The following is a 17833-nucleotide window of genomic DNA, read 5'->3' as shown; positions in this document are numbered from 1 at the left end:
ATGCCTAATTACTTTGCTTATTTTATAGGACTAAGCCATGTGGCTGTCTGCTAACCATGGTCAGTGTCACTATTCTACTTTCTTTGTATCCGCTCACTTTCCTAACTCTTCCCCCTTGCTCAGTATCTCCCCACCAGGCGCCCAACCACCCACCCTTTCCTCCCTTCTCTTAACTTTCCTACCGTGTCTGCTTTGGAAAGCATGGTTTTTGTGTCTCAGTGTATCTCTTGGAAATATGGCAGGAGTGTCTATCTGCATGAGTAAAATCAGGTGAAAGGATAGCTGAATGACTGTGCAGGACTTTCAACCCTTTTCAAGTAGGATGTAGGTGTGACCTTGCAAACAAGAATGTATGAGTGCCCTTGGAAATTCTTCCCTGTTTCATTTCATTTTACCATCCCTTGTCCCCTTTTTAGGAAAATCTGCCCTCTTATCTCAGTGGGAAGTCAGCTCAGTTTGCTCACAGACCAATTTGAGTCTTGTATTTTTCTGAAGGAGATGTAATTTGAAGTTATGGGCAGAGTTCCATTTTTACCAGCTTGATAGGACATGAAAATCACTTGGATGTAACTAAATCTCATTCAGACAAGATTCTACAATAGCTTAAGCTTAATGCTGAGAATAAAAAGGAGGGAGAATTGCAAAAGGGTGAGAAAACTGGAAAATCAGTATCCCTAAGACCCTCTGTCTCACACCGTTTTCTGCAGGATCTATGTTCTATCAGTTGTCTGAAGCTAAGAAGGCTAGGTGTCCGACACATGATACACAAGGAAATGGACTAAACCTCACCTAAATTGAAGTGCCCCAAATTCCACCAGAGTAGTTACCAGCTGGGACTGTGACAGCAAAATCATAAAAATCCCAGCTTCTCACAGTGCTCTATCCTGTGCATTATGTGTTCAGCTCAAGTTCCATGGCAGCTAGGGATTTCTGAAGTTGCTAGAGCTGCCTTTTCAAGAAAATAGAGGTCTACTCCCATCTCCCCCCTCTAGCACCCTATCCCCAGATTACGACTTTGTAGCCAGCAGTCATCCAGGTCAATAGAATAAGAAAAGAAGCCTTACAGACAACAATTTTATTAGGGTATAAACCCCAATCCTTAAATCATCAGCATAATGTTCTAAAAGTTCTATTTTTATGAAGAATATTGAACACTGAAAAATTTTCAAATACAGCGATTATAACCAAAGGGTATATTCTTTATAGTAAGCAGATTGCTAAATGGACAGGGGCTTTAGAAAGTGGAGCTCCAAGTGTTCAGGAACCAGCCATGCAGTGTTAGTAGCCAGGATGCCGAGGTGGTAAAATTATGCAGACTGCTGTGTTTGCCTGGCATTCTTTATTTTTTTTATTTAAAAAAAAATGTTTTTTTGTTAACATTTATTTACTTTTGAGACAGAGACAGAGCATGAACGGGGGAGGGTCAGAGAGAGAGACACAGAATCTGAAACAGGCTCCAGGCTCTGAGCTGTCAGCACAGAGCCCAATGCGGGGCTCGAACTCACGGACCGTGAGATCATGACCTGAGCCGAAGTCAGACACTTAACTGACTGAGCCACCCAGGTGCCCCTGCCTGGCATTCTTTAAATGGAAGCCTACCTGCATGACCCATTTTAGAACTAGAGAAAGCTGAATTCACAAAAAGTCCTAAGTAACATCTAATCTCACTTTTCTTTTTTTTTTTCCTTTTTATTTTAGAGAGACAGAGAGAATGCAAGGTGAGGGGTGGGGAGAGGGGCAGGGGGAGAGAGAGAGAGAGAGTGAGAGAGAGAGAGAGAGAGAGAGAGAGACAATCTTAACCAGGCTCCATGCTCAGTGCAGAGCCTGATGCAGGGCTTGATCTCATGAACCGTGAGATCATGACCTGAGCCAAAATCAAGAGTCAGACACTCAACTGACTGAGACACCCAGGTGCCCCAAATCTCAACTTTATTTCATAGGTGAGAAATTGAGATTTCAACTCTTCAGACTCCAACAGTTTGAGGGGAAATAGCTATTTTAGCAGATATTTTCCCCGAATATGTGTAGAAGGTATATATAAAAGAAAAAGCTTCATCCAACTATTTAATGTGCATTTGGATTTTGCATCCACAATGTTTGTGTGACTCTGGTCAAGTTACTGAAAGCCTGCAGTAAACAGGGATGATTATAGTACATATCTCATAAGGTTTTTGTGAGGATTAAGTGAAATGAAGATTTTAAGGCACTTAATATAGTGGCTGAAACAAAGTGAGGGTTTAATGAATGTTAGCCACGGTGGTGAGGTGATGATACTCATGATTTAGATCCAAGTAGGATATTTTAGAGCTAACTTGAATGAAGCAATTTAAGTTTCCCCTCCTCCTCCTTCCCCTATAGCTAAGAAACTGCAGTTAATAGTCAGTGGACTATCAGGTTGGAATTCAGAATCTGCCTCTTACTAGCTGTGACTTTGGAGGAATTCAATTCCCTTCATCCAGAAAACAGGTGAAATTCCTGATAAGCCCCTCACAACCCCCACCCTCCAGTCCCCATAAGGCCAGCTCTTGTTGGATGGCTTAACATCAAGCACAGGGTCTACAAAATGGTCATCACTCAGGAAATACTGCCCCCGCCTCTTCATTTTTACACGAAACTTCCTAAAGTTCCCTAAGATCAAACAGAAATCAAACTACTTTTCTCAGTTCCGGTATCTACCAAAGAAGTGCTTTTCAAACTTTTTTTACAGCTCTCAGTAAGAAATACAGTTTATGTTGTGACATAGACACATATAGAAGACTTATAAAACAGAAACAAGAGCACACACACACACACAAACCCATTACTATGTTGGGTAAAAGAATAACAGATTGATATCACATATTATTTTAATAACATTTAAATAAGTAGAAAATAGTCTCCAAATTAACACTAAATAGAAAAATCCACTAAGTTGATTTTCTCAAGGTCTGCTGCAGATTGCAATATGAGCTTTGGAAAATCCTAGAGTATGTTCATTTTGATCCAGCACGCTGTTCTCTTCTGTTTCTAAAGAAGAGTTAACCCAAGCTTCTAGTTAGCATCCAGGTTTCTGCAGTTGTTAAGTGTGAGCCATTAGTGAAATCATGTCAGATTTGGGTACTGGCAAGTCTAGTCAGTGTGGCCTGGGGCCCTGATGGAGCCTCTCAGGTCCCGGAGTCCTGGGAAGTTAACCCCAGTCCCTGTGCTCTGAGCTGTGGAGAGATCAGTTGTCATTGTTTATGTTTGTTTTTGTACTTTTTCAAAGTTTTTTTTTTTTTCTTTAAAAAGAAATGTTTAGCACACAAGTGATACTTGCCCCTTAAAACAAAACATTAAGGTAATCTAAGGTGGGTTCTGCAGCCTTTTGCATTATTGGCTGATAGTTCTGGTTACCTCCATTGAGCCTCAAAGTTTATGCCTGGAATGAAAGTTTAGTTTTCCACCCAAATTCTAAAAGAGTGTGTCTCATTTGGGCTTTTGTGAGTTTTTTAAAGATTATAGAGTGGTGTTAACTTACAGATTCACACAACTATCAACTTGTATTATCATTCTTTGGGAAATGAGCCGGCTGATTCTAAGACACAAGATTCTTGGCATATAGACCAGCAATTTTCCCTTGGTGATGGGGGTAAAGTGTGGGATCACACTGAAGACTGAATGACATCTCGATTCACAATGTAGTGGATAGGAAAGCGGAGTTTCTCAGGCTGAGGAGGGTGTGGGTGGTGGTTGGGAGCTGTCCACTTGGCTCCTTCCTTATCTCCATGGGATCCCTGACGTACCTCCCCAGAATCCCAGGACTCGCCAAACTCAAGTAGAACTCACTCCCAGTCTCTGTCTGTCTTCCTCTCTGGACCAGTTTTGCAGGTAAGGAAATCTGTGTTCACAAGTGCCAGGTTGACATAGTAGACTTAGGACCAGAACCCTGGCATCCTCATTTTTAGTACATTGCTCTTTCCCCTGTTTCATACCATGGAGTAAATTCGTTTTGTCTAATTGAATCCTAGTATGCAGAAGTAGAAATAGATTGTCTAACTAAATGCTACTTATTAAACATGTTGCCCCAACAACAATGCAGTGGAATGAGATGCTGATAATTAATGTATCATCTGCCTGGGTTTCTTTCAGCCCAGTAGTGTGTTTCATTTTATCCTTGGGGGAGAATTAAATTTGTGTTTAAAGAATTGGGAAGATTCAGGTCATGTCTCATATTTCCCTCATCTTTATTTCTGTATCTTTCAATCTGTGAATCTTAGGGTAAGGTGGGGTCAGAAGAAAGCAGTTTTGACACTTTCTTTATTTCCCAAACCTTGTTCTATTTCTTAATCCCAGGCTTTGCCCCTTCTTTTCTATTCCAGGTGATAAACCTCACACTAGCCTATTTTAAGCACCTTAACCATCTTGCTTCTTTTCTGTCTAGTTCCAACCAGCCTCTACTCAGACGATAGGTTAACCTACCTGGGTTCATCTTTTTCACCTTCATTTTATTCCTCCAAGAACCTCTATTAGATCCCCATAGCTTATAGAGTGGGTTAAAGCTCTTTGTTTGGATTTCAGGGCTCACTCATTCTTGACCTCACTCACTACTTTGGGCAGCCTTCTCCCGCTGATATGGCAATACCCCCTCTCCCAGCAATACACACCCTTCTTTGTTTTTCTGTCTGCCACCCTACAAATGGTTAACTTTATTTGTTTTCTATACTTTTAGAGCACTTAAAATTTGTTCCAAGGAGTTTAGCCTGTCTTGTATGAATTTGTTTTTAGTCAGCAAATGTTTCATGCATACCGTGTATAAGGCACGCATTAATGTATAAGGCCAGCCATGTATAAGGCTGGCAAACACTAGCTGTGTGGTCCTGGACCAGTTACTTCATCTCCCTGAGGATTTTTCTCATTTATGAAATTGAGATAAAATAAGGCTTATCTCATGGGTGTTTTTACAAAGGTTAAATGAGATACTATATAATAAAGCACCCAAGACCATGGCTAACAACATAGCAAGTGTTCAGTATATATGTTTCCTCCCCAGTGTAGCCACATGCTTAGCACCACCCTGAGCCTCACACTGTTGAGTAGCAGATACCAGACCTTTGTTAAACATGTAATACATAGACCTAATTCCTACCCCCACCCCCGCCCCAGCCCCCTTCTCTTTGTCCTCTTTTCTCCTCTCCTAATTCTCTCAACCCCTTTTTGTTCACACTCATGGCCACTCCCTCTTCCCCTTGATTCCTTTTATATTTGCACTGTTATCTAAGGAAATGTAACAAGTACTGACGGCAAATATACTTGGGGAGATAGCTTGCTCAGACATAAACTCTGATAGGATTAAACCTGTGTACTTTTTGTTAACCTGCTTAGTGGATCATAGGTGCCTGGGTGCCTAAAAATCACTCAAGAATCAAGACCTTCCATCAAGTGTTGGCACTAGGTCAAGCCCCTTGCCTGGAAAGACCATGCTCCCCTGCTGCCTGCCACACCCCTCCAGGCAGGGCCCTTCATGTGTAAAGGAGAGGAAATGGCATTCAATCCCCTGAATACCTCTGTCCCTATGCTGTATGGATAATATGTTCTAGACACTGTAAAACATCTTGCTCAATCTGATATTACACAGGGAAGACATTATTGAATAAAGTAATGTACAGAGATATGCATATGTTTGGAACACACATCATTTAGCTGTAAAGATAATTTTCTTTCATTGGTTTTCCTTTGACTTTAATATAGGATGTAGTCCTCACTGGCACCTGAGCGTAGTCTTAAAAAGTACTTCATGGTAGGACACACTTCCCTCCTTCCCACAAACTCCAATATCTCATCTGAAGTTACCTTTCAATCCTTAGATGACAGGTTTCTCTCCCTTTTTCCCAGAGGAGACAAACTGAATGGGTTTGCCAGGGGACAAAGTGATGCAGCTTTAAGAGCTTTTAATGCCAGTTTACATTTGTATCATTTTAATGCTTTCAAAATGCTTTTACATGCTGTTGTCAGTTGACTTCAATCTCCAAAGTAGGCAAGATAAGTACAAATGAGACAAGTAACAGCTAATGTTTCTCCAGTGCCTGTTATGTCCCACCCTCTTTGCTAAATGCTGGACATTTATTATCTCATTTAATCCCCACTACAACATTATCAAGGAAGTATTATTATAATTCCGCATAAAGAGGCAATTGTAGCTTGGAAATAATTTGTTAGGTCTTTTAGCTGGTGGGAGAGTGGAGACAAAATCTGAACTCAGGAAGTCACTCTCCAGAATTAAAGTTTCAAAAGAAAATGATAGAGATATTTAGGAAATGAAGGGGATACCACAGGATGAAGGAAATTTAAAGATAGAAAAAAATATACAAGAATTTGAGGGGCCCCTGGGTGGTTCAGTCAGTGGAGCGTCTGCCTTTAGCTCAGGTCACGATCTCACGGTTTGTGGGTTCAAGCCCTGTGTCAGGCTCTGTGCTGATAGCTCAGAGCCTGGAGCCTGCTTCAGGTTCTGTGTCTCCCTCTCTGTGCCCCTCTTCTGCTCACCTTCTGTTTCTTTCTGTCTTTCAAAAATTAATAAAAATTAAAAATTAAAAAAAAAAAGAAATATAAGAATTTGAAAACAATTAAAAAAAATTTTTTTTCAACGTTTATTTATTTTTGGGACAGAGAGAGACAGAGCATGAACGGGGGAGGGGCAGAGAGAGAGGGAGACACAGAATTGGAAACAGGCTCCAGGCTCCGAGCCATCAGCCCAGAGCCTGACAAGGGGCTCGAACTCACCGCGAGATCGTGACCTGGCTGAAGTCCGACACTTAACCGACTGCGCCACCCAGGCACCGCCCCTGAAAACAATTTAAAGAGCAAAGATCCGGAGCGCCTAGGTGGCTCTTGATTTCAGCTCAGGTCATGATTTCAGGATAGTGAGATTGAGCCCTGCCTTGGGCTCTGTGTTGGGCATGAAGCTGTTTAAGATTCTCTCTCCCTCTCCCTCTCCCTCTCCCCCTCTCCCCCTCTCCCTCTCCCTCTCCCCCTCTCCCCCTCTCCCCCTCTCCCCCTCTCTTCCTCCCTCCCCCTCTCTTCCTCCCTCCCCCTCTCTCCCTCCCTCCCCCTCCCCCCTCTCTCCTCCCACCCCATCTCCTTCTCCCTCTCCCCTGCTCTCTCTCTCTCTCAAAAAAAAAAAAAAAAAAAAAAAGCAAAGATCCAACATCGACATCTACCTTTTTGAATCTGTCCCTAGTTTCAGCCCAGATTCTTCTATTCTTAGTCTCTTCTTGAAAACTTTACCTGCACAGTAGTGTGCATGACCAATGTGGTTAGTTTTACTGAGAAGTCTGAGGCTACAGAACAAGAAGGATGGGAAGTTTTTGCCTTTGAGATAGGCTGTCCTCCTCCCAATCTGGAAAATCCTCCTACTTTGTGAGTTTAACACCTGACTTCCACTTGGAAAGTCAAGCTTGCCTGCTTGGGAAAGATCAGGTTTGGGTGCCAGCAGAACCAAATCCTGAGGCTGAGAGGGCTTGGTTTATTATAGTCTCTGAAGCTTGGCCCACATATATGAGCAGAGGGATTCCCACCCTAGAGGGCTTTGTGAAGAAGATTAGAGGCAATGTGTGTACATCACCTGGCACACAATAGATCCTAAGATTCACAGCAACAGCTGAGAAAAGGGGAGGGAGGTTTGCTGGTTGCTCAGTACCTTTTGTCCTGGGACTCTTACTCTCTTTGTGGAGGAGGGCAAGGGGTATAGGTCCAAGAGTGCATATGCTATGGGGCTGGAAGAACCCTGGAGAGAGTGGGAGTGAGCTCAGTTCAGTCAAAATTGTGGGAACCTGATCTATTTCAAGGCTTGAAATTCACATAAGGGATGAAATCTGAGAGAGGATGAAAGAGTAAATACCCAGCCAGCAAAGCCAGTGCTGACGTTGGTAAAGGTGAGTCATGTCACCGCAGGTATGTTTTGGCCATAATAAAGGCATTCATGGAAGGGTGCTGAATGGGAATCTGGCAATAAAGGTGACCACCCTTGTCCCCATTCTTCTCCCTCAGAGTGTCAGATTCAGCAATCTTCAAAGCTACCTGAAAGTAACTTCTAGCTCCAAATTCCTTTCTCTGACTCCCAGCAAACCTGCCCTCCCTCCAAATGTTCCACCTCTATACAAATAATATTCACTAGAGTCCTCTGAAGAACTTGCTATTTATGTCACATTACCATTCAGGAAAATAAAGAACATGCAGGTTATCAATCAATCACAGTATCAGAGTGATTGCTGCCGATTATAGCCTGGCTCCACACTCCACAATTATTTGCAGGCTAGTGAGTACCGAACATCTTCCTTTACTTAAAGAATAACCAGGCAGAGTGGCAAGAGTACTGCTCAGGGGTGGAATCTTGACTCTGACCTTCTTAGAAAGTAAAGCGACTACAGACAGGCCACTCACCTTTTCCAGTCCTAGATTTGCGGTGTATGAAGGGGCACTGCTCATCTCCTCCCAGGGATCATTTTTAACATGTAAAAGAAAATATTTGAAAGTACTGTGTGGACGTAGGATTTTGTTTAGACCACAAATAGGTGTTTTTATTTCCATTCCAATCCGTGTATCTGCTGAGCAAAATAAGCTGGTGTTGACAGTGCCATCCTGGACATTGTCAAAAGCTTGCCTGTAGCGACTTCTCTTCAGTTAAAGCTGTGTTGTGGGAAAGTTCCAAGGTCTATGTCAGGTCAGCTCTGGAAAAAAACAAGGAGGGTGGTGAGGGTAGAGAAGCAAAACTAACAAAGCAGATTACAAAGCAATCCATGTTAGGCTTGAGACACTGGTCACTGGCTCTTCCATTTCAGATTGGACTAATTTCCAGGAACCTTATAGCTGGTGGAAGACAGCAGCTGGTTTTCTCCCAAACTACTCAAGGCTCATTTTTGAAATGATGATCTTTATGGCTGGACAAGGAAGTCATCAGTCTTACCAAAGACACCACTTTTGCCCTATTACTCTACAGAAAAGTCTCCAGTGATTATCCATTAACTAGAAATACATGCTTCAGTGCGATTTAGACTCCACCCCCATGCACTGCCACCAGCCCCGCCTTATTTATCCCTCTGCTTCCCATAAAGCCAGAATACTAGCCAGTTTGGTTCCCTCCAAGCCCCGTAAATAACTGCTCCTTTCTGATAAGGGCTTTTGCTCACTCTCTTCTTCTGCCTCGAAGCCATGAGTTTCTCTGCCTTCTCCCTATTTTTCACGTGTGATCTTAATCGTACCTGAGTCTTAAGGTCCAGCTTATATTTTTCTTCCATGAAGTCTTGCCCAGGTACAGGTCTCCCCTGCAGATCCTCTTTCCAGCAGGTCTGTCACAGGCACATCCTCATTTCAGCCCAGCCCTAGAGACAGTTTAGGTCATTTCTGGGGCAAGGGCCTGTCCTGAGCAGCACTCTGCTCTTTCTCTGTGGATGTGAGAAAAGTGGGCGCATGTGCCCATCACAAGCCACCGCTTACTATTTCACGAGGGCTGTGTCCAGCAGGTGAGGAAGGACTCAGAACCACATGGCTCTGGCCTCTGAGCCAGGCTCACCCAGCTGTTTTGTACGGGGTGAGAGTGGCGCTAAATGTTTGTGGGAGTAAAACAGTCACCTTGAAGCCATTCCACCTGAGCACTCTCCTGGAGAGAACCCCAACTTGAACCCCTTTCTCTCTGGCCTTCACGATAAAGGAAAAGAGGGAAAGAGACTCAGATTCAGACTCCGACTCGGACGCTAACACAGCAGCGTATGTGCCAGGCGCCATGCCAAGTGCCAGAAGAGAATGATCTCACTGCGTTCTTTCAAGGACCCGATGAGGTTAGGACTACTCTCATCTCCAGCCACAGCTGAGAAAACACAAACTCAGAGTAAAAAAAAACTTGTATAATGTCCAAATAAATAGCGAAGTGTTATTTGAACCCAGTTGTCTCAGAGTACAAGGCCTGTTTGTTTTGTTTTTCGTTTGGTCGACACCAGTGGTTCTCAGAGTATGATGCCCAGGGCAGTAGTATCAGCGTCTCCTGGAAACTTGTTAGAAATGTAAGTTCTTGGGCCCCACCCAAGTCCTGCTGAATCAGAAACTCCTACTGACAGTGATCTGGGCTGTTACAAGTCCTGGTGGTGCGTGTTCAAGTTTGAGTACTACTATTCTGAGCTAAACCTCCCACAAGAAGATCCCTTATAACTTGGCCTAGAAACCATATTGACATAGGAACATTCTAAGATGTTGGTTATGTGTGGACCCCTGACCACGCCAGAGTCCACCTGACTTTCTGTGCCACCTGGTTCCTCATCAAGGCAGACCTGGAGCTGCAAGTATATTTGTAGCTTTGGAGGCTGGGGAGAAGGAGTTTTAAAAAAGAGAAAAGAAAAAAACCTTAATTTCTTCAAGTTTTCTTGATAAAATTTGTCACAATCTGATCGTTTTTATTTATGTTGTCATGCTTATGTCTACAACCTGTACTGCCAGTTTCTACTGTTGATGTATTCTTGGTCATTCATTCCATTATTTATTCAACAAACATCTGTTGGGTGCCAAGGAGGTGACAGTGCAGGATGAGGTGCTCGTGCTTAAACGATGCGTCAGAGACAAACTCAGCCTGCTCAGAGCCTGCACTTAACTGGCCATCACCAAGGCATGTGAAAAGTGTTGCCTGGGGGTAGGAAGAGGCACTTTAGGAAAACACACAGGGCCCCTTTCCCAGGTTTGCAGTCAGGGAAGGCTGCTGCTGCTGCTGCTTCTTCTTCTTCTTCTTCTTCTTCTTCTTCTTCTTCTTCTTCTTCTTCTTCTTTTTAACACTTATTTTTGAGAGAGAGAGAGAGAGAGAGAGAGAGAGAGAGAGAGAGAGAGAGACAGAGCATGAGCAGGGGAGGGGCAGAGAGAGAGAGAGGGAGACACAGAATCCTTCCTTGGGGAAGTGGGGAAACATTTTAAGAAAAGTGACATGAGAAAATATATGCATGTATTAGCAGGCTCAGGCCAGTACCTATACAGCCTTCTTTTCAAACAGTTTCTGTATTGTTGCTGGACGGATGAGACCCTCGCAAGTCATCCTTGCTCTGTCCTCCACCTCGCCCAGAGTGTCTGCAGTCTCCGCCTCTGACTCTGCCTGTGAGCCCCCATCTAGTCAGACAGTGTGTTCACTTATTTGCATGGCTTTTATCACTCCATGAACAGAAGTAGGTCACCTCTCAGAGACATAGTATGCCTTCAGTGTTTTCTCCTGCTCTTGGCTGCAGGGTGCCTGTCCTTACTGGTGACCGTCCAGCACACGGAGCGCTATGTCACCCTGTTTGCCTCTGTCGTCCTCAAATGTGACTACACCACCTCCGCCCAGCTCCAGGATGTGGTAGTGACGTGGCGCTTCAAGTCCTTCTGCAAGGACCCTATCTTTGACTACTACTCTGCATGTGAGTGCCCTTCCCCTCTGCCCAGGCCCCTCTGTGAAGCATTGCCATGAAGGCATAGGAATTATTTAGGATCACAAATCCTTATGAGAAGCCACAAAGATCACTTAACATGGCCCCCTCATTTGATAGATAAATGGCCCAGGCAGATGAACTAACTTATTCCTGGTCACATACTATTTTATTTTAAAATTTATGTCCTACCTTGTTCCTGAAAAGATTTAGGCAGCCCAGACATTAAGTTTTTTTTAAAAGGCAGCTCAAGTCCTGCCTCCCAGCCCATTTGGTTGCATGCCAGCACACTGAGATGAGTCTGCAGTCTGCCGCCATCACCTTCACCACCTTAGAATGTAGACAAGAAGCCTCCTACACCCTCCAGGACGCTGAGGAGTGGCCATTTGTGAACCTCCGCACACTGCCACACTCCCTTTTATGGTCAGCCTTCCTGGTGGCCGACTGAACCCTCCAAGTGAGCGAGTGAGCAAGAGCTCACTGCCCCCAGGGAATACATTCTCAGGGCTGCACAATTCCCCCTACCTATGCTTAGCCACGTCCTACCTCACAGTAGTGGCTGCCCCACTCATGTCAGTTCTGTGCTCCGAAAGCAAAGCTCTTTCTAGCTGTCTACTTCTGCCTCTCTCAAGGAACAAAGGAATGCAGATCCTCACTGGCAGCCCTGGACAATTAACCTTGTAGAAATTTTTGAGAGTAGAAGTAGATGCCGTCTATAAGGAAGGAAGTGAGCTTCCTGAGATGAGGAAAAATGGGGGGAGGCCTGAGCTTTACCTCTGTCAGCCCTGACTTACAGTACATCTTACAGTATGAACCCCAATACCTAAATGTCTGAGTCACTGACAGAACCTGGCCTCGTTCCCAAAAGACACATCTCTAAATCAAGGCATGATTTTCAGGGGGTTACTCTTCAAATAAAGGGCCAGGGAAAAGAGACCAGGGTGGTAGGCATTTGCCACCAGAAAATGCATTGTAAGGGCAGGTAAGATGAACCCTGTGGGGGCAGAATCTGGGGTTACCAAAAATGAGGTGAGGGTAGTTGGGATGGGAAATGGGGGCATGCAGCCAGGATTTAGAAATGATGGCCTTTTAGAGGGGTCTGGGTCTTGCTGCTCAAAAGTTCATTAGTATCACCTGGGAGTTCATTAGAAATGCAGACTCTCAGATTCTCACTCCGGACCCGCAGACTCAGAATCTTCATGTTTAGTAAGATTCCCAGTAGATGCATGAGCTCAGGAAAAATTGAGAAGCTTCCCTGCTCCAGGGAACACTAAAGGTGCCTTTCTTCATGGGAATTCCCCCTGCTGTGTGACTTAGCTGTGTCCCCTTTTCTCAGCTTACCAGGCAGCTTTATCCCTGGGCCAGGACCCCTCCAATGACTGCAATGACAGCCAGCGGGAGGTTCGCATCGTGGCTCAGAGGCGGGGGCAGAATGAGCCCGTGCTGGGGGTGGATTACCGGCAGCGCAAGATCACCATCCAGAACCGTGAGTGCAGGGGAGGCAGCAGGGAAATGGGGGTGGCGGACACCAGGCCTGACAGGCTGAGTCATTGTGGGGATTCCCCCCCCCTTTTTTTTTTTCCATTTGTTTGTTTGAGGAAATTGCCAGATACATAGAATGCTGTACCACCATCTGAAGTCACTCCCCTGGAAGTTGGTGTCTGGATGAGAAGATGTCCTACAGCTTTGGCTAAAGGTCTGGGAGCGGGTGGTGTCTTTTGCTTTTTCATGGCTAAGGTGTGGATCAGTCTTGTTTGCTCCCTCCCATAAATTGCCCTCAGGGCCTGTGTGAACCCCAGGGCCCTGAGTTTCCCTCTGACCACTCCTGTTGTATATATATAAGGGGCTTTCAAGTAGGTGACCACCTTGACACCATCATCACCCATTGGTAGAGGAAAGAGCGTTAGGCTTCATTGACCAAGAGCATTAGTTCATTGACCAGCAGCAGATTTTTTTTCTCTGGCGTCTGTTACCTCATCTGAAAGAGGGACATAATAGGCTCTGTCTCCCTACACTGAAGTAAGTATCAAACGTGATATCTGAAAGCTATGTCTAAAGCATGTTTATTCTTTATGCCTAGTACACGGAGTGGTGGTTAGAACCCTCAGTCTGCAGTCAGATTCTGGTGTGGGTCCCCATTCTGCACTTATAGGGTATGTGAACTTGGGTAAGTCCCTTCGATTTTTTTCTACAAAATGGGACTTGCCATAGTACTCCCCATCTTGTGGAGATTTGTCAGGATTAAGTGAGCTGATATACATAAAGCACTTAGCAAATATTAAGTGTGCAGTGAACTTTAGTTACCATCACTGAGCACGCTTTTGGACGGAGGGTTAGCTGTACATTCCTACCTTGTAATCCAGGATTGCCACGATGGGTTATTGGCACATGATTCAGAGCCTATTTCAGTGAGCTTCATGTGCAGTGTTAAATAAATATTTGCTGCTTAAAAGGGGGAAAATGGTAGAGAATACACTAAGCAGGCCACTCAGGGTACCTGTGGCAACAATGTGAGGAAATCAGTGAATATTTGATGACCCATTTAAAGGTAGATCATTTAAAGGGAGCCAATTTAATATTTGCTTCCAGATTGGTGTCTAATACTTTAGCTGTAATATTTAAACCTGATCCTTTTACATGCAATCTCTGCTTTCCCCAAGCCAGCCCTTAAACTCTTAGCTTTAGTGAACATCTGTCCTATTCTGGTCTCTAGGTACATTCTCAAAGATTCAGGGTGGTTCTGTTTTTCCCAGAACCTGCAAAATGAGCCCTGATCTGACTCCAAAATGTAAAGTCTCTTTTGGCAAGTCTCATTTAGTTTTTGAAGGATAATATTCCCCAGAGGTGACAAGGTGACAGACAGTCCTTGTTTTTTCTTTCTTTCTTTCTTTCTTTCTTTCTTTCTTTCTTTCTTTCTTTCTTTCTTTCTTTCTTTCTTTCTTTCTTTCATCTAATTTTGAACAATAGTATCCACTATTTCCACTCCCAGTCACTTTTGGATCAAACTTTGCTTCTTCCTTACTCTCATGGAAAACCATTATTTCCCCCTTGGTTTTTAATTCTACCTCCATGCTTGTTGTGACTTCCTAGAACCCTTGTTTTCTGACACTTCTTTGCCCTGTGCTTGCGTTGTTTGAAAAGACCCTGTCAAATCAGTGCTTGGATCATTTAAAATATAAACATATCCAGGGGTGCCTGGGTGACTCAGTTGGTTGAGTGTCCAACTTCAGCTCAGGTCACAACCTCACAGCTCATGAGTTTGAGCCCGCATTACTCAGAGCCTGGAGCCTGCTTTGAAATCTAGGTCTCTGTCTCTCTCTGCCCCTCCCCCACTCATGCTCTGTTTCTCTCTCTCAAAAATAAATAAACATAAAGAAATTTAAATATTAACATATCTGAATGTCCTCATTACTGTGACATCCCTGAAAAACATGTTTATGTTTCTAATAAAAACTGGGGCAGACCTATGATACACATTAACTTAGAGGGAGAACCTCCTTCAAAACACTTTCCCCATTCTTCCAAGTCTAGGGGAAGCTCTTTCTGGGAAAGGTAGTGTGTTTGGAAAATCATGGGCAGGAAAATATTGTAGAGATTGACGTAGAAAGAGAAGGAAACAAAAGTTGAAGTTAGCTCCAGTGGTGCGTGACCTTGCATTTCTGTTTCATTTCCTCAATAAATATTTTTTGACAAACAGATAATGGAGAATTGTAAATATGACTGCCAGCTAAGCAGGAGCAAGTCCATAATGCGAAGGGTTTTTTTGTTTTGTTTTTGTTTTTTTGGGGTTTTTTTTAAAGAATTTGAAGATGTCCCCTGGCACTTACTGTGGGTGAAATAGTAGGAATGTGGAAGCTGCCTGGATCCTCTGACTGGACTTTAAGCCCTGTTAGGACAGAGGAGTCTGTTTCCTCTGCAGATCTTCCCAGTGTCTGACTCAGTGCTGGACCCACAAAAGGTCTTTAGTGAAGATTTGTTGCATTTACTAAACTTGAACATACCATTCATCTATCTTAAGTAGCACAGCGCTTGGTGCTCATGAGAACTGAAAATCCTTTCTTGAGCACTGAATAACATTTACCCTTAAAATAGTGGCATTTCATCCTTACTTATTCAATTCATCTCATAACCCATCCCTTCAAGATCCAGAGGGATCCATTCATAGCCAGTGAGGGATCCAGGCTGTGGAGTTTTCTACCCACTTTGGAGAGGACATTAGAACTTAGTGGTTAACAGCACCAGCTTTGCAACAGAGAGACATGGATTTGAACCTACTTATGCTGAGCACTATTTCTCTGTTCTTAGGCTAGTTTCTTAGCCTCCTGGAGTCTTGGTTTCTTTATCTGAAATGCAGCCAATCATAGTTAGTGTATCAGGATTGTGTAGAGTTTGATTATGAATAAGCAAAAGCTCCAAATATTAGTGACTTAATAAAGAAGTTTTTTTCTTCTCATGTATAAATTTGGAGGTAGATAGTCCAAAACTAGTGTGGTGCCTCTGTTCCATTAAGTCCTCAGGGATACTTCCCAGCTCCCCCTCACCAAGAAAGTCTTTTTCTCCCCCATGGTCCAAGATGGCAGTCATCACATGTGCTTGACTGATAACAGTATAAAAGAAAAGATGAAGAAAAGGACAAAGATGTTCCCCAACTGTTTTAAGAAAGTTCCTGGGAGCCATCTTGTGACACTTCTGCTTACATTCTATCCACCAGAACTGAGTCACATGTTCATGTCCACCTGTAAGAGATGACAGGAAGTAGTTATTCTAGATGGCCATGTACATGACCAAAAATTATAAGACTGAGAGAAAAAGGGAGAAGAGACCCTGGGTGACAGTGTCATGTCACCTCACCCACTGTGAGCTGTGGTGGGAATTAAATGAGGTGATGTCCAAAATCCTTTCAAGGCACCTGGTAGGGTTCAATGAATGGTGAGTTCTACCATTATTAGACTGTTTGGAGAAATAGGATGGTCTCAGAAAAAAGAACTATGAGGGGGGCCCTAAGGATGTGGAAGGACAGTGCTGAGTCCTAAGCCATAGGTCAGATACCAGGGCCCTCTCCTTTAACACCTGGTACTTTCTCCCTCCTCCCTGCAGGAGCAGACCTTGTGATTAATGAAGTGATGTGGTGGGACCATGGAGTGTATTATTGCACCATTGAGGCTCCAGGGGACACATCAGGAGACCCAGATAAGGAGGTGAAGCTCATTGTTCTGCGTAAGTGCTGTTGGAGCTTTCTATTTAGCCACCTCATTGCTGTGACACTTTTACATACAGCACAGAAACAAGCAAGCCCAGGTTATTGTTGGATTGCCAACCTCTGAAGGTCCCTTACCAAAACTAAACTTTATTTTTTTTTCCTTTTCCTTTTCCTTTTTTTTTTTTGCTGGTATATTGGTCAAGCTTAACCTATAGGTCAAGAGCTATATTTATTAGACCTCTAGAATGTTAGACCTGGAAGCATTCACCTGCATATTTGGTTAGCTTCCTCTTGGTGTCTCCCCTGCAGACTGGCTGACAGTGATCTTCATCATTCTGGGAGCCCTCCTCCTGCTTCTGCTGATTGGAGTGTGCTGGTGCCAGTGCTGTCCTCAATATTGCTGCTGCTACATCCGCTGCCCCTGCTGTCCTGCCCGTTGCTGCTGCCCCGAGGAAGGTGAGAGAGGACAGATGGGCAGTGGGATGGGGTGATGCTGGAGCCTGGTATCCCAAATACATGAGCTTCACACACACAGATCAAAACCTTGGGTCCTTCCAGGTTCTCCTCCATGCCCTTCTCCCCTCACAGGCTCAGAGGTCTTTGACCCCAGCACAGAATATAATGCTAGAGAAAGCTTTAGACCCAAGTGGGAAGATTTCTGTCTCTCCACATCCGAGCCTGCCTGAGGCCTCCTTCCAATGGTTCTGCCTATTGATGGCATTTCCTCAGTGGCCCTGAAATGCCTGTGCTTCAGTATTTCCTCCTAGCTCTCACCTTGCTTGGACAGGGAGTGGCGAGAGCAAGTGGTTTGAATGTAGCAGTGAGAGAGAAGGCCACCCCTTAGAGAGGACTTGAAATGAACAGAGAGAGGAGAAAGGAGTTAAAGCAGTGATTCTTAAACTTAAGAATCACCTAGAGGGCTTGTTAAAACTGAGTTGCTGGCTCTACGTCCAGAGTTTCTGGTTTAATCGGTTTGGGGTAGCCCGACAATTTGTATTCCTCAAAAGTTCCCAAGTGATGTGATGCTGCTGAGCTGTGGGCCACACTTTGAATATCTCTTTTTAGATAAAGGAAAGAGGTTTAGATGAAGGAGAGAGGGAACGGAAGATCTTGCTCTTAATGTGATCTTTCTTTGGGCTAAAATTTGACTTTTTATTTTTTTATTTTTTTCAAATATTTATTTATTTTTGAGAGAGAGAGAGCGACAGAGCATGAGCAGGGGAAGGGCAGAGAAAGAGGGAGA

The 17833-nt window shown here is 44.0% G+C and overlaps 2 protein-coding genes and 1 long non-coding RNA gene across 7 annotated transcripts in view; 1 reads left to right on the top strand and 2 right to left on the bottom strand.

The window, feature by feature from the left end:
• The window catches only part of ILDR1 (immunoglobulin like domain containing receptor 1), a 294614-nt gene that overhangs the window by 265683 nt on the left and 11098 nt on the right, over positions 1 to 17833 (top strand). For all 5 annotated transcript variants that reach the window (XM_045037011.1, XM_045037009.1, XM_045037010.1 and 2 more), the window contains 4 exons: positions 11211 to 11381; positions 12727 to 12876; positions 16488 to 16607; positions 16900 to 17046. In XM_045037011.1, the coding sequence (XP_044892946.1) occupies positions 11211 to 11381; positions 12727 to 12876; positions 16488 to 16607; positions 16900 to 17046 (588 nt within the window). The remainder of the gene's footprint in view (positions 1 to 11210; positions 11382 to 12726; positions 12877 to 16487; positions 16608 to 16899; positions 17047 to 17833) is intronic.
• Positions 1809 to 9829, bottom strand: LOC123379968. Its single transcript, XR_006585095.1, has 3 exons — positions 9213 to 9829; positions 8395 to 8681; positions 1809 to 3191 (listed from the first exon to the last, which is right to left on the bottom strand). It is a non-coding gene; the product is annotated as an uncharacterized LOC123379968 (long non-coding RNA).
• Positions 16024 to 17833, bottom strand: part of SLC15A2 (solute carrier family 15 member 2) — a 67655-nt gene continuing 65845 nt past the window's right edge. The window contains exon 22 of the mRNA XM_019839835.3: positions 16024 to 16126. Coding sequence (XP_019695394.2) covers positions 16109 to 16126 — 18 coding nt within the window. The 3' untranslated portion in view covers positions 16024 to 16108. The remainder of the gene's footprint in view (positions 16127 to 17833) is intronic.

Source organism: Felis catus, chromosome C2, assembly GCF_018350175.1.
Source record: "Felis catus isolate Fca126 chromosome C2, F.catus_Fca126_mat1.0, whole genome shotgun sequence".
Classification (NCBI taxonomy): Eukaryota; Metazoa; Chordata; class Mammalia; order Carnivora; family Felidae; genus Felis; species Felis catus.
The sequence above is the reverse complement of the archived record's forward strand: the minus strand, read 5'-3'. Positions and strand labels throughout refer to the sequence as shown.